Consider the following 16,195-nt stretch of genomic DNA (forward strand, 5'->3'; position numbering starts at 1 on the left):
ACCCATAATTAATTCATATGACTTTGTATGATTGTTCCATGTACAGGCCGCTGGGAAGAATTTAAGGCACAGCTCTTGAAATTAACGGATTTGAAACATATATAGTTGTGCACAAATCTTTAAAGCCTAAAAAAATACATCTCAGATTTAAATCCAGCTCAATGGTGGACCTCCCTTTCTAAACTAGAGAAATTTATATTGATACATTTACATTCATACCTATAACACTATCGTTCTTAAAGGTTTGGGGTCAGTAAAATGTTTTTAAAAGAAGTCTTGTATACTAACCAAGGCTGCATTTATTGAATTTCATTGAATGAAAAAATACAGTAAAAAAATAATTTAATAACATTTAAAATAACTTTTGCTTTGTTTTGATGAATAGAAAGTTTTCAGAAAAAACATATTTGAAATAGAAATAATTTGCAACACTACAGTATATATGTCTTTACTGTTGCTTTTAATCAATTTGATCGATGTGTCTTTGCTGAATTAAAGTATTCATATATTTTAAAAAATTACTGACCCCATGCTTTTGAACAGTAGTGTACATATATTTATAAAGAATTTTTCAACAACTTTCAGCATTTTACTATATTTCTCAGGCCTGAAAATGACAGTTTCAAAATAACTTAATATTTGACCTTGGTATTCCTGTATAAATTGTAAGGAAATATTTTTTAGATGAATGTGCACCTACATAACCATCAAGACTGTTTTTCTTTTTCTTTGGTTTTATCTTATCGTACCTGGTTCCCCCTTAAAAGACATAGGTGCATAATGCCCCTGATACACACTCACAAACACCATCTCAGGGACACACAGACAAATTGAATCACAAATTGCATGCAAAATCACTATCACTTAGGAGTTTATTAATACATGATGAAACATGCATATATGCAAGCTATGGTGACAGATCTAAACATGAACTCTAGGATTAAACGCACACACACATGTACACACACTCGCATGCACGTTGACATTCCTCGCAAACAAACATATACTGACATACCAACATATATCACCAGAATACATACACAGACAACGTTTATCCACACCTGTGAAAAACATACAGAAACAAACACACATTTAATGGTATTCTTGCTGATATATATATACGCACACTTTCACACAACGCACATCAGTGTTCCTGTCCACACACACTCACGCACACACACACACATCCATTCACCTTTGACTTTGTCTCCCTTGTTGAAGCTGATCTCGCGGTCCCCCAGGGCAGAGTGTGAGCGGGTGGCCACAAACACACGGCCAGGCACGGCACTGTAGAGACGCCGCCGCTGCCCGCTTGCTGTGCCCTGACTACTGATAGAGCCCACCCTGTACAAAGGCACACCAATCAAACAACAGGGTTAACATTCATTTATTCACATTTATTACCGGTTCTACTTATTCAGGTGTCCGTCTTCATTGGACGTGAATCTGGATGATGAGTTCAATGAATGACAAGTTATAACCTTGTCCTTTCTACTCTCTTTTTCTCACCCTTGTCTTCCCCGCGTTTGCCGGCTCCGATCGTCTCGGTCGCCTGTTCGGCCACGGGACGGGGAACGGGTTCGGACTCCACGGGGACTGCTGGAGCTACGCAAGGTGCCACCATGCTTTAGACCCTGACAGATACACAAAAACACGATGAGTAACAATGAAAGTTTTAACATAAATACGAAAAATAACAATTAAAGTTTGTGTCCAACTGAAGGGTCAAAGTTAGCATGGCTGATTAGCATTGACCAGTTAGCCTCTTAACTTTCATGCTAATGGACAGCTTTTATGAATTCAATTTTTAAATGTATAATTTTCACATTTTACATATTTTGCCATATAATAAGTATTTATTTAAAATTATTTAAACTATATTACTATTAAAAAGTCTGGGGTCAGTAATTTTTTAAAAATGTTTTTCAAAGAAAATATACTTACCGACGCTACAATTATTTGATCAAAAATACAGTAATTATTGTGAAATACTATTTTATACAATTTAAAAGAACTTTTATTTTATTTTAATACATTTTCAAATGTAACTTATTCCTGTGATGGCAAAGCAGAATTTTCATCAGCAATTGATCATTCACAAACTGTTTTGGTGCTTAAGAAATATTTATTATTATAATCAATGTTAAGAACAATATATATATATATATATATATATATATATATATATATATATATATATATACATTTTGAATGGCAGTATTTGCTCACAAAAAACTAAAAGAAAGAAATAATAATTTACTTGCACGGAGACAAGGCTTGATCCAGCAGCATTGGGAAAAGCGATCCAGTCTGGCACATTCATGCTGTTGTCACTGTTGGCCCGCAAGAAGGGATGAGGATGGGGCAATCCAAGAGTACGAGAACTCTCCCTTCTCTGGGGGGCATACTTTGGAGACTCCAAAAAGGGAACTGGCATCAAATCAGGAGAGAAACAGTAATACAGAGAGAGAACAGATACCAAGAGACACAGAAATACGCTCCAATTGCCCAATAATTTCCTGCAAAATTCACTTCAAAGGATATTTGGCCATCTTAAGGGCAGGTGTGGTATGTACTCGATGATGTTGCAAAGCATTACAAATGAAGTGAACTTCAACAGATCCCCTGCTGAGTGTGTACTAGGGAGCAGTGAACTGTTAGGGACTATATGAGTCACAAGAATGCTAAAGAAGCTCCAAATGTCACACTGTTTGAAGAACCAATCAATTATCTCACACAGAATAAAAATACCGGCACAACCAAATAAATCTCTGCTCCTTACCTACGTCTGATTCACGATGGTTTTTAATGATTTCTCCCAGCTCAAAATGGCCAGACATCACAGCCACCTAGAAAAGAAGTTCACACACGCACTTAATATTTGCATCTGTGAATGACGCACAGGGCTTGGGAATAACACAATATTAAACACACACAGGCATTAACTTCCTTTCATATAAAACGCATGATCACAGTCACAGCTGGCTCTGTAAGTAAAACTCTTTAATTATTAACCGGTTAATAATATGCAGAACGTTGAAAAACAAACCTAAATAACAATCTGCAAGTGTCTCACTCTCATTATTACCTGGAAGGAGGTCTGCCCGCTGTTATTCTTTGTGTCCTTATTGGCTCCTCGATACAGCAGAATGCGGGCACAACTCTCCTAAATGGTGAAATTAGACAATAACAGTCTAAAGACATTGAAGCCATCGGATGCTGGCCAAAATATAACAAGCATTATACATCATTCAACTTTAGTACCCTGGTAAATAAACCACTTGTACACAAAATAATGAAATCTTCACAGGGATCTTTTAAGCATCACTGGAAAGGTGAATAGCCAAACAACACTAAACCAACACTAGTCAGAACAAACCAGCACGAAAATTCATGCTGGTATAAGATAGATATTTTCAACATGAGATTTTATTATTTGGCGTGGTGTTTTTATTTATTTTTTAATTTATTTTTTTTGTGGCAGGACCAGAAGTTGTACCTTGTTATATAAAGCAGATATGTGCAGGGCAGTGTTTCCTGAGGCATTTTGGGATGAGGAGTCTGCACCATAAAAAAGCAGGTGCTCTAAGTGTTGAGAATTCCCATTTTGACAAGCCTGGAGAAAGAGAGAAGGGGGGGTGGGGGGGTAAAAGAAGGAGAGGAGAGGATATGAGAGGAGTTTATTCCAAAATACAGTGTAATGTTTGTTCTATGAAACATTATTACAAATTTAATACATGTAGACTTTATTTTATTACTGTGTATGCTGATTTACTCCTTATGTAACATATATTAATATTACCACAGTTTAACTAGTATTTTACAGCTGGGCTGCTTAATATTTTTGCGTAATGGTGACACATTTTTCAGGATTCTTTGATCAATAGAAAGTTCAAGAGAACAACATTTATTTGAACTTTGTTTGAACTTTTTGTAACAATGCAATGTCATTCCTGTCACTTTTGATCCATTTAATGCATTCTTGTACAACAAATCTGTTGATTTCTTTCTTTAAAAAAAAAAAAAAAATAAACATACTGTAAACTTACTGTAATGGTACCACATATATCTAAAATATAAAGACATAAAACCATAAAGTGTAAATAATATGCAGGTATATTCAGGGTAGATCAGTGCTTTCCATGACACACGAATGAATGATTCACAGATACAGCCGGCTACAAAAGACCTAGGGCTGGACAATAAAACTATAACGATAATTATTGAGATATATTTTTCATCGATAAAATGATAACAAGAGTTTGATAAATGTTAATGCTCATGAACAAATGAAACCGTGTGACTGATTTGAATCACGCAACACTGAGCATTTATCTGCTGGGCTCAAAGTTCAAGCAGCAGATGCGTTTACTCGCTGATAAGTCTCTGTCACACGACTCTAAACAGTGCTGTGAGAGCCAGCAAGCACTTGAATTCAGCGAAAAACACAAATGAGTCTGTGATTTAAACTAGTTAAAAGGCAGATAAAACAGTGCTGCATGACATACAGGAGAAACATTGAGACACTCAGAAGACTTTTCAATCAACAAATCACCATGGTTTACCATGGATTTACTCTAGTAACAGTAATGGCACCATAATATTTTAACAGAATTTGTGAGATATTCATACATAATTTTATTATATTATTAATGCATATGTATTAAATGTGTTAAAGGAGTAATGGAATATAATAACAGTATTCTTTTGTGATAAAGCTATAGTGTTTGTGCATTTATACTAAAAGTATTTAGACTACAAATACCAAACCATATAGTTACATTTTTACCATGGTACCATGGTTCCCTATCTGTCGGTCACTACGAGTTATGTCGACCGACAAATGGGGTCTCACTTGGGAGGCCAATCATCTCTGATTTTAAGAGAAAACGCCAATGAAATTGGCAAGTGGATTAACACACCTGAGCCACTCCCCGTGCCAGCGGGTATAAATAGGGCGACAGGTGCATCCACTCATTAGATTTTTGCTTCGGAGCCGAGTAGTGGATGAAGAAACCTCTACAAAGCCATCATCTTTGTTTTGTTTTAAAACTGTTCCTGGTCGGTGTGACGGCGCATTACAGCGGTGTCCCTGCGAGTCGGCGATTCCCCTGGGCGCTTCGGCTAAAAGAGACAGTTCTAAAAGAGCAAATCACGGACGATTCGCGTCTTTTTCAAGATGCCGTTTCGTCCGTGTCCTTCTGGATGCGGTCGTTTCCTGTCTTCGGTTGACGGTCACGAGCGTTGTCTGCAGTGTCTGGGCGTCCAACACGCTGAGGCTGCGCTCGTGGATGATTCATGCGTCTACTGTGGGCGTATGAACATGGCAGCGCTGCGATCGCGTCTCTCACTCCTCAAGGGGAGTGCAGCAGACCCCTCTGTCGCCACCCGTCCCGGTCTCTCTGGCTCGAGCAGAGGGCCGCCGGCTGGCGCTCTGGGAGATCTGAGGATCACAGTGAGAGCTTCTCCGCCGGGCCATGCCCCACGGACCTCTCACTCCTCACGCAGCGACTGTCCCGTGCAGCTGCCGATTGATTCTGCTGGGCCGTCTCACAGCGGTCCCAGCGTGTCTTTCGGTGCGCCGCCCGAAGACCAGATGTCGATTGCTGCATCGGGGGATGGGTTATCGACCTCTGAGGATGAAGGTTCGGCGGGGCTGCCCCCCTCGGGTGTTGTCGCTGCTGCCGAATCGGACTTTGTCGGCCATGCTTGCCCGGGCAGCCGTGAGTATCGGACTGGAGGTGACTACACCACCCAGTCCCGAGCCCTCACGGCTGGATGATTGGTTTCTCGGCGCGGGACGCGGCTCACAACCTCGTTCTGCTCCGGTGCCTTTCTTCCCGGAGGTGCATGAAGAGGTGACGAAGTCGTGGACGGCCCCTTTCACGGCCAGAAGCCGCTCTTCTCCCTCTTCCATCCTCACCACCCTCGATGGCGGGGCAGCCAGGGGGTACGTAGAGGTTCCCCAGGTGGAGAGGGCGGTTGCGGTGCACTTGTGCCCACAAAACGCCGCCACTTGGAGGAATCGTCCGCGCCTCCCGTCCAAGGCCTGTAAGCTGACGGCCGCACTCGCTGCCAAGGCTTACAGTGCTGCGGGCCAAGCTGCCTCTGCCCTGCATGCCATGGCTATCCTGCAGATACACCAAGCCAAGGCACTCAAAGCCATGCACGAGGGTGGTACCGACCCGGGGTTGATGCAGGAGCTGCGCACGGCGACTGACTTCGCCTTACGGGCAACGAAGGTCACGGCGCGGTCCCTCGGGAAGGCGATGTCCACGCTGGTGGTCCAGGAGCGGCATCTCTGGCTGAACCTGGCTGAGATGAGGGACATGGACAAAGCGCGCTTTCTCGACGACCCCATCTCCCAGGCAGGCCTGTTCGGCGACACTGTCGAGGACTTTGCCCAGCAGTTCTCGGCGGTACAGAAGCAGACTGAGGCCATCCAGCACATCCTGCCCCGACGTGTCTCTCCGGCTGCCACCGTTCCGTCGCGGGTAGCGCCTCAGCCTGCTCGTCGCCGTGGGCGCCCCCCTGCGTCCTCTACGCCAGCTCCGCCCCGTGCTGAGAGTTCTTCGAGGCCGGCGCGTCGAGCCCCGCGCAGGAGAGCGGCGCCCCCCGTGTCACTCCCGGCTGCGAAGTCCTCCAAGAAGTCGACCAAGCGGCCCTGACACGGGCAACTCGGAGATGCGGAGAACTGCTCTTCAGGAGATGGCGAAGACAGCGCCACTCCTTCCCCCGGAGGAGGGCCGGGCGGAGAATCTTCAGTTTCTGTTTTGTTCTGTTCCGCCACTGGCCCACATTTTCAATAAAAGAGCAAATTCTCCTTCCTCCGAGTTGCAAGGCTCGTGGGTTGACAATGAGCGACGCACAGCTTCCTCACTCTCACCCACGAAGCCCCCTTTCGCCAGCGGACAAGAGGTCGCGGTTCGGAGACGCAACGCCTCTCCACGCGTCTCTGGCCAGTTCCTCCGGGAACACGAGGAGTGTGGTTGCGATGACCCAGGACGCAGTGCCTTCTGGGCCTTCCGGCACGACTCCCCATCGCTGCACCACTGCGGGTATGTCGACTGTCCCTTTGGTGCCACTTGTACGGTATCTGGGAGCGTGGCTTGCGCTGCCCAACCCGTCACGCTGGCTCATCCGGACGGTTCGACTCGGCTATGCGATTCAATTCGCCCGGCGACCCCCCAAGTTCAATGGCGTGCTCGAGACTTCGGTGGCAGTCCAGGACGCCCCTGTCTTGCGCGAGGAGATTGCTGTCCTCCTGGCGAAGGATGCAATCGAGCCGGTACCTCCAGCCGAGATGAGGACGGTGTTTTACAGCCCTTACTTCATCTTGCCCAAGAAGAGCGGTGGCCTTCGACCTATCCTGGATCTGCGAGTCTTGAATCGGGCCCTACACAAGCTCCCGTTCAGGATGTTGACGCAGAAACGCATTATCAAATGCGTCCAGCCCCCAGGACTGGTTTGCAGCGATCGACCTGAAAGACGCGTACTTTCATGTCTCTATCCTCCCTCGTCACAGACCGTTCCTGCGCTTTGCTTTCGAGGGTCAGGCATGGCAGTACAAGGTCCTCCCCTTCAGGCTCTCCCTGTCCCCCCGTGTCTTCACGAAGGTCGCGGAGGGCGCCCTTGCCCGACTTTGGGAAGTGGGCATCAGGATCCTCAACTATCTCGACGACTGGCTCATTATGGCCCGGTCCCGAGAAGAGTTGTGCGATCACAGGGACTTCGTGCTTCGGCACCTCAGTCAGTTGGGGCTTCAGGTCAACCGAGAGAAGAGCAAGCTCTCCCCTGTGCAGAGAATCTCTTATCTCGGTATGGAGTTAGACTCGGTGAGTATGACGGCACGTCTCACCAGCGAGCGTGCCCACTCAGTGCTGAACTGCCTGAGTTCCTTCAGAGGCAGGACAGTGGTACCGCTGAAACACTTTCAGAGGCTCCTGGGGCATATGGCATCCGCAGCCGCAGTCACGCCGCTCGGGTTGCTTCATATGAGACCACTTCAGCACTGGTTACACTCCCGAGTCCCGAGATGGGCATGGCGCCGCGGTACACATCGTGTCACCATCACACTGATGTGTCGCCGCCTATTCAGTCCTTGGTCGGACCTTGCCTTTCTACGGGCCGGCGTGCCCTTAGAACAAGTGTCCCGGCACGTTGTTGTCACAACAGATGCCTCCAACTCGGGCTGGGGCGCGACATGCAACGGGCAGGCAGCCTCAGGGTCCTGGACAGGACCTCGACTGCTTTGGCACATCAACTGCCTGGAGTTGCTGGCAGTACATCTAGCTTTGCGACGGTTTCGTCCGCTAGTGCTGGACAAGCACGTGTTGGTCCGCACGGACAACACTGCGGCTGTTTCGTACATCAACCGACAAGGCGGGTTACGATCACGTCGCATGTCTCAACTCGCCCGTCATCTCCTCCTCTGGAGTCAGACGTGGCTCAAGTCGCTGCGCGCTGTCCACATCCCGGGGGAGCTCAATCGTGCAGCCGACGCGCTCTCACGACAGCTCACTTTCCCCGGGGAATGGCGACTCCATCCCCAGACGGTCCAGCTGATCTGGAGTCGATTCGGGGAAGCCCAGGTAGACCTGTTTGCTTCCCACGAGTCCTCCCACTGCCAGCTGTACTATTCCCTGTCCCAGGCCCCCCTGGGCACAGATGCACTGGCACACAGCTGGCCTCGGGCTTTACGCAAGTATGCGTTTCCCCCAGTGAGCCTGCTCGCACAGACACTGTGCAAGGTCAGGGAGGACGAGGAACAGGTCCTGTTGGTTGCGCCTTACTGGCCCACCCGGACCTGGTTTTCGGAACTCATGCTCCTCGTGACAGCCCCTCCCTGGCGCATCCCCCTGAGGAGAGACCTTCTCTCTCAGGGGCTTGGCACCATTTGGCACCCGCGTCCAGATCTCTGGAACCTCCACGTGTGGCTTCTAGATGGGACGCGGCAGACCTAAGTGATCTGCCCCCAGCGGTGGTAGACACTATCACTCAGGCTAGAGCCCCTTCTACGAGTCAGGCCTATGCTCTGAAGTGGAGTCTGTTCACGAATTGGTGTTCTTCTCACCGAGAAGACCCCCGGAGATGCCCGGTCAGAGTCGTGCTTTCTTTCCTGCAAGGTAGGCTGGAGCGTGGGCTGTCACCCTCCACCCTGAAGGTGTATGTGGCTGCCATTGCAGCACATCACGATGCAGTGGACGGCCGGTCCCTGGGGAGGCATGACCTGATCGTTAGGTTCCTGAGGGGTGCCAGAAGGTTACATCCTCCTAGGACACCCCTGATTCCCTCCTGGGACCTCTCTATTGTCCTGGCGGGACTTCAGAGGGGTCCCTTTGAGCCGCTGGATTCGGTTGAGCTGAAGTTCCTGTCTCTCAAGACAGCGTTCCTGATCGCGCTCACTTCCATCAAGAGGGTCGGGGACCTCCAAGCATTTTCGGTAAGTGAAGAGTGCCTTGTGTTCGGGCCGGCCTACTCTCACGTTGTCCTGAGACCCCGGCCTGGATACGTGCCCAAGGTTCCCACCAATCCCTTCCGAGACCAGGTGGTGAACCTGCAAGCGCTGCCCCTGGAGGAGGCAGATCCAGCCTTGTCGTTGCTGTGTCCCGTAAGAGCGCTTCGCATATACGTGGACCGCACCCAGAGCTTCAGAAGCTCTGAGCAGCTCCTGGTCTGCTTTGGAGGTCAGCAGAAGGGGAAGGCTGTTCTCTAAGCAGAGGTTGGCCCACTGGATAGTGGACGCCATCGCCTTGGCTTACCATTCCCAAGGCGAGCCGTGCCCCCTGGGGGTGAGGGCCCACTCCACACGGAGTGTGGCCTCTTCCTATGCGTTGGCGCACGGCGCCTCTCTGGCAGACATTTGTCGAGCTGCGGGCTGGGCGACACCTAACACCTTTGCGAGGTTTTACAACCTCCGTGTAGAGCCAGTTTCCTCCCGTGTGTTGGGTAACAGGTAATTGGCGGGAAGGGCTGGCTGGGTGTCTCGCTTGCTGCGCCATTCCCCCTAACACGGGGATGTGAGCGCCTTCTTCTCCCAGTAGAGTTCCCCGGTTGGCGTACCCTGGTCGAGCATCCTCCAGCACCCTCGGCGTCAGACTTGGCGGAGCAGTCTGTCGCCAGGCCCAGTACTGGCGTTAGCATGCCCGGAGCCGGTCAGCCCCTGTACTGGGCTAGGTGTCCATATGGCTGGGTTCCCTGCGGGTAATCCCATATGTGTATTCTTCCACGGTAAGGTTTCCCTCTTGGCAAACCCGTGTCTTCCCTTGACAGATCGCTCTGTCAGTCTCTTCTGGCAGCCGTTCCATCCCTACTCCAAGGTAGGACCTGCCTCAGAGACCCTTTCCATATGTAGTACTGCCCCCTGGGTCAGTCCATATCGGTATATCCACATGTCACCTCCCTACGGGTAGGATGTGGTCTCCGTAGCGACCTTTCCTAAAGGCTCGCTTCCCCATTGTCTTGCCAGCTGAAAGAACAAATAGGGAAGATTTGAAGCAATCTTTCACTGAAGGTTGAAATCCCTTCCATTTACTTTATGTGGGCGGAACAGCAGCATGGCCTTCTCCAGCAGCGATGTACTCACCCTTTGGCCCCTTCGGTACCAAGGTCAGTGAATTTGCGCTGGGGCTTTGGGAAGGTTACGACCTTAAGCGTAGCTTTTGTGGCACGCCAAGGCTTGTCAACAATTGCAGCGCCACAGGGTTGTGACGAGGTTCAGGTTATGGCGTTTTCCATAGGACCCCATTTGTCGGTCGACATAACTCGTAGTGACCGACAGATAGGGAACGTCTCGGTTACGTACGTAACCCTCGTTCCCTGATGGAGGGAACGGAGACGTTATGTCCCCATGCCACAACCTTGAACCATTCGCTGTTGGTGGGACACATTCTCGGCTCCTCAGCGTAAAACCTAATGAGTGGATGCACCTGTCGCCCTATTTATACCCGCTGGCACGGGGAGTGGCTCAGGTGTGTTAATCCACTTGCCAATTTCATTGGCGTTTTCTCTTAAAATCAGAGATGATTGGCCTCCCAAGTGAGACCCCATTTGTCGGTCGACATAACGTCTCTGTTCCCTCCATCAGGGAACGAGGGTTACGTACGTAACCGAGACATTTTAACTGGGGTTATCATTATCTAAATGTATGCTACTATAGAAGACCAATGGTTCACTTTAATAAAACTCAAACAGTCAGAATAATACAATTTTACCAAATTAGGTTGATACAGTTTTTACAGATATTACTGTTTGTGAAAAATAACATTTACATTACATCTATATCCGAATTCAAGCTACTGCCACTGTCAACTCAAGCTACACAAATATGTAATACTACTAGACAATTGTGACACATCGATTTTATCAGTTACAACAGTCATCAGTTACACATCAGTTATTCAGGTGTTTGCTGTATATGCCACACATACTGTTCTTCTCTGCATTTTTTTGTACCTGATGGGTCTCGTCCCATCCATTCTCATCGCGGAGCCCCAGCTTGGCTCTGTGGTAGAGGAGGGTCTCGCAGCAGGAGGTGTCGCCCCCTATCAGCACAGTGTGGTAAAGTGGTGTCAACCCACGGCTGTCTTTATAATCAGGAGATGCCTCCAAAGACAACAGCGTCTAAAAACACAGAAAATTATTAAATTTAAATATGAATTTTTCATTACAAGCATAATTTCATCCCAATCATGGTTCTGAGGTGCTGTCTGTGATTTTGTGTATGTGTTACCAGTAGGGCAGTGTGTGCATGTGTTCTGACAGCTTTGTGGAGAGGGGTCAAGCCATCCTTTGCCCTAAAGTCAATGTGTGCTCCCCCCATCACCAGCACCCTGATGATCTCCCCTCCACCCGGCTCCGTCTGTACAGCCAGAGTGAGTGGGGTCTCTGTCACACACACACACACACACACACACACACACACAAGCGATCAGTTATTATACTAGGCAAATGGATAATTAAGATCAATGTGGTACATCATTCATATGAATGTATATATGATTTGTCTAAACAGTCTGGCATCAACCCAAGTTTGTCAGCATGTTGATGTAATGATGAACAAATTTTTCTTTTGAGTCTGATATTTTTAATGAATCAACTGATGCAGCACACGAAGATTCATTCACTGATCCAGATCCCAAGTTCAACCCAGTGGTTTGGTTGCAATTGTTAACATCTTTATGATACACATGATCCAGTACATATATTTTAGTAAATTGTTTAAAATATCTTCTTTTGCATTTCAATGTTTGAGATTTTTGATTAAAAAAACATACAAAATTCCCTCTGTAAAAACCTTAAAGGGCTAGTTCACCCAAAAATGTAAATTTTATGTAGGTGACTTTGTTTCTTCAGTAGAACATAAACCAAAATCTTAAGCTCAAACCGTTGCAGTCCATCAGTCTTATGATGTAAGTGGATTGGAATCACGGCTAAAACATACAATAAAACAAACAAAAAAAACATACACAAACAAAACCAAATTAAACCCTGTGGCTCGTGACGATACATTGATGTGAAAAGACACATAATGATTGGTCTGTGCAAGAAACTGAACAGTATTTATATTATGTTTTACTTCTGATACACAGAATGTCTGAACTGTTAAAACTTTCTTGAGCATGTTCTCAAGCAAGCGTGTGAAGCGTCTTCTTCTTCTTTTTGCTTTACGGCAGATTGCAGACCTATAAGTGCATTTCCACCACCTATCTCTCAAGTGGACCATTGACACTCCTAATTGAGATTGTAGACAGAGTGTCAATGATCCACTCGAGAGATAGGTGGCGGTAATGCACTTATAGGTCTGCAATCCGCCATAAAGCAAGAAGAAGATGCCTCACGTGCCTGCTTGAGAACGTGCTCAGGAGGACCAAAATCTTGGTTTGTGTTCTACTGAAGAAACAAGTCACCTACATTTTAGATGCCCTGGGGTTAAGCAGATAAACATAAAATTTTAATTTTTGGCTGAACTATCCCTTTAAAAGAAACAAGAATCTTGACCTGGCATCCAATGTATGCACATAAATGTATATTTAATCAGAGAATGCAACGTTTGCATATTTAAACATGTAATATACAAATATATGCAATATACAATTCTTAAAGGGGTCATATGATCCGATTTCAATTTTTCCTTTCTCTTTGGAGTGTTATAAGCTCTTGGTGCATACAGAAGATCTGTAAAGTTCCAAAGACTAAAGTCTCAAATCCAAAGAGATATTCTTTATAAAAGTTGAGTCAGCCACGCTCCCCTCGTTTAACCCCCCCAAACATCTCTATGTCACAATGTGGGAAGATTAGCATTACGCCACCCAAATGGTCACACAAAAAAAGAAGGTGTAACTTTTATTCTCTCAGTTGCCACCTCCACCATCACTGTTTCAGATCAGTTCAACCCAAATATTCAGATGTGTGTAGCACATTTTACAGAGGACGAGGACTGTTTCCTGTACCATTAGCCTACAATGCCGGATTCTGTTTCTGTAAAGTGAGGCAATTCCAACTTTTCAAGGACAGTCTGGTTCTTCTGACTCACAGCCTGTAAGTACGTTTACATATTAAAAGAATTTGCCACCAATGATTCAAAACCTTAAACCACATAAGCACATTACATTACACCAAATACACAAAACAATGTTCTTTTTGGCAATGTCATATGACCCCTTTAATATTAACAGTTAATTGTAGGAGTATTCGTTTTTTTTCCCTATTCACCTAGGGTGTGTCTTGCCTCAGACGAGTTTGGAATGACAAGAAGGTAAGTAAATAAAAAGGTTATTTTAATTTTTGGCTGAACTATGCCTTTCATTGTAACAGCATATTTGTTTCAGATCAGCCTCCTAGTGATTGCAAATGGTGCAGCAGCTCTCACTCCCCATTAGCAGGGTCTGTTTGGAGAAGTGACTGTCAGCCTGGCAAACACAACATCAACGCTGTGACAACGCAGACGATGCAAACTGTGAACAACTCTCAGAGTAGCCATCTTGCAAGTCAAATGAATGCTAATATTACTCTACATTGTCATCTGGTGCATAAAACGACTTTCACAGCATGCCTGGCCACGTCTCCAGCTCACCAAATGCTCACCAAAGCAGTAAAAACTTAATTTTAATGAGAATTAATATACCATAAAAGATGCTGCTTCGTTACAAATACATTCAAATGATTCCGTGTTTTTTCTCTGTTGACGTGCACTGAAATGAATCGTTGAGCTGCAGTAATTGTTTCATCTCATTAAATAGCCCAAAAGTAGAAATTGGGTCTAGGATACAGCCACTGAGTCTAACATTAACGCATCTGTTGCATAATTTCAACTCCAGATGACTTTTGTTGGAAACTGCATGGATCATTTGAGAAGATGCAAATGGCCATTCCTGTAAACGCGCATTGAATATTCATGCAGCCTCATTTCCATATGCATATAGCATGTGTGTGGGCCAGTTTATGCTCTGCTGGCAGTAATTCTTTATTCAGCTCACTAATGGGAAGTTCATTAACTCTCACAGGAAGAGAACAGTGCAGTGCCTGACACCTCACCTCCTGTCTCAGGGTCATGGTAGTTGGGGTCAAGTCCTTTGTCTATAAGTTTGGCTACCTTTTCCACAGCCCCAGCCTGGATGTATTCCATGAACTTCTTAAGACTGGCCTATTGGAGGAGACACAAACAACTTATGGCTCGCAACCATGCTATGCAGTGCATGCCCTGACGATAAGCTACTTATCGATTTAACATATACACCAGTGACGCAAGTAACACACCTTAAAAGTTTGCTTAATATTTCTGTTTTTGGAAAAGAATAAGATGATTTTTGTGATGATGCCTACCTTTGTGTGTAGTTTCCCCAGCTGTTTTTCATCTAGATTTGTCTGTTTGTACACCCTGGTTTTGTAGCGGAACTGTGTGAAAGAAAATCAGCCAAAATCAGTGTAAGACAGATAACTGTGCGCCGTAAAAGAAACCTCCATCAGTTTGTGGAAGGAAAAATAAAGGTTTACTGTAATCTAAGAAGGACTAAATATTGTTAACAAACACAAATGTTTGGTATTTTCTTAAAGTTGTCTAAAACTGTTCTGGCAGGACTGCTTTTCTAGGTGGTCTAACTTCTGTTTATGGCACAATTCCTTTATGGCCACTTCCTTTCATAGTATGGTTGTGTTGATAAAAGTTAACTAAAAACAAAACTATTAAAACAGCTTTATTCATTTGATTATTTATTACAAATTACATACAGCTATTTTTAAAATAGTTACAGGTCATTTAAATAAATCTGAAATGAATTGAGTTCTTTTAGAATGGAAATCTGAAATGAATTCAGTTGTTCTAGAATGGAATCAATTATATTTAAGCTGAAGTACTGAAATTACCAAAAAATGTAAATTTAAAATTTAAAAATTAAATAAATTGTATTAAAATATGAATAAATACTATAACAGTATGTATGTATAAAAAGTAAGATTTCAGTCAAAAAGCATCTCGAGGTATCAAAGTATCAAGCACTGTAACTGAACACAAGAAGCACATGCCTAAATTAAGCTGTTACAATCATATTCTGTAATTGTTAATACATTAATAAACAGAAGGCATTGGTAGTAGTACTTGGTTTCAGAATGAAATGAAAATAAGTGATATTGCCCACCCTTATTATCAACTTCAGATGAGAAGGGCTTTTTGTGAATTAATTAGACTTTGAGTTGAGTAAAATATTAATTTCCCTGTGCTCTACAAATAATAAAAACATTTTAATTTTTTCATTTAGAAACAGTCTCCAATAAACCATATCAGGGTTATTAGGATTCATAGTTACCAGAGAACTGCTTAAAGAATTATTATCAACTTGGCAACAATTTGAAGCATCAGTTTCCTAGCACCAACATCCACATTCAATTATAGACGATTTAAAAACAAAGAAAGAAGAAAAAAAAGAGGAAACAAAAAAATGCTTAAAATGAAGAGCAGAATGAAAGGAAGGGTACCTCCAGATAGGGTACTCCTTTCTCAAAGGATTGTGGGTATTCGCGGAGCGGCCTCTCTTCCTCCAGGAACTTGGCATCGTGCCCATCAGTAGCAGGTTGGAAGAGGCCATAGTTTAATACATCCCTCAGAGATTCAGTCAGACTACACAGCACCTGCTGCTTTGCCTTCCATACGGTTGCATCAGGGTTGAACCTCAGACACTTCTGTAGAGACAGAGAGAAA

The 16,195-nt window shown here is 45.2% G+C and overlaps 1 protein-coding gene across 1 annotated transcript in view; it reads right to left on the minus strand.

Annotated features, from left to right (window-relative positions):
* The window catches only part of LOC127949209 (SH3 and multiple ankyrin repeat domains protein 1-like), a 95,353-nt gene that overhangs the window by 38,473 nt on the left and 40,685 nt on the right, over positions 1 to 16,195 (minus strand). The window contains exons 3-13 of the mRNA XM_052546234.1: positions 15,973 to 16,176; positions 14,824 to 14,895; positions 14,536 to 14,644; positions 11,732 to 11,886; positions 11,455 to 11,622; positions 3,500 to 3,616; positions 3,089 to 3,166; positions 2,783 to 2,849; positions 2,261 to 2,430; positions 1,510 to 1,634; positions 1,196 to 1,344 (exon numbers count right to left, since the gene is read on the minus strand). Of these exons, the coding sequence (XP_052402194.1) occupies positions 1,196 to 1,344; positions 1,510 to 1,634; positions 2,261 to 2,430; positions 2,783 to 2,849; positions 3,089 to 3,166; positions 3,500 to 3,616; positions 11,455 to 11,622; positions 11,732 to 11,886; positions 14,536 to 14,644; positions 14,824 to 14,895; positions 15,973 to 16,176 (1,414 nt within the window). The remainder of the gene's footprint in view (positions 1 to 1,195; positions 1,345 to 1,509; positions 1,635 to 2,260; positions 2,431 to 2,782; positions 2,850 to 3,088; positions 3,167 to 3,499; positions 3,617 to 11,454; positions 11,623 to 11,731; positions 11,887 to 14,535; positions 14,645 to 14,823; positions 14,896 to 15,972; positions 16,177 to 16,195) is intronic.

Source organism: Carassius gibelio, chromosome A3 (assembly GCF_023724105.1).
Source record: "Carassius gibelio isolate Cgi1373 ecotype wild population from Czech Republic chromosome A3, carGib1.2-hapl.c, whole genome shotgun sequence".
Lineage (NCBI taxonomy): Eukaryota > Metazoa > Chordata > Actinopteri > Cypriniformes > Cyprinidae > Carassius > Carassius gibelio.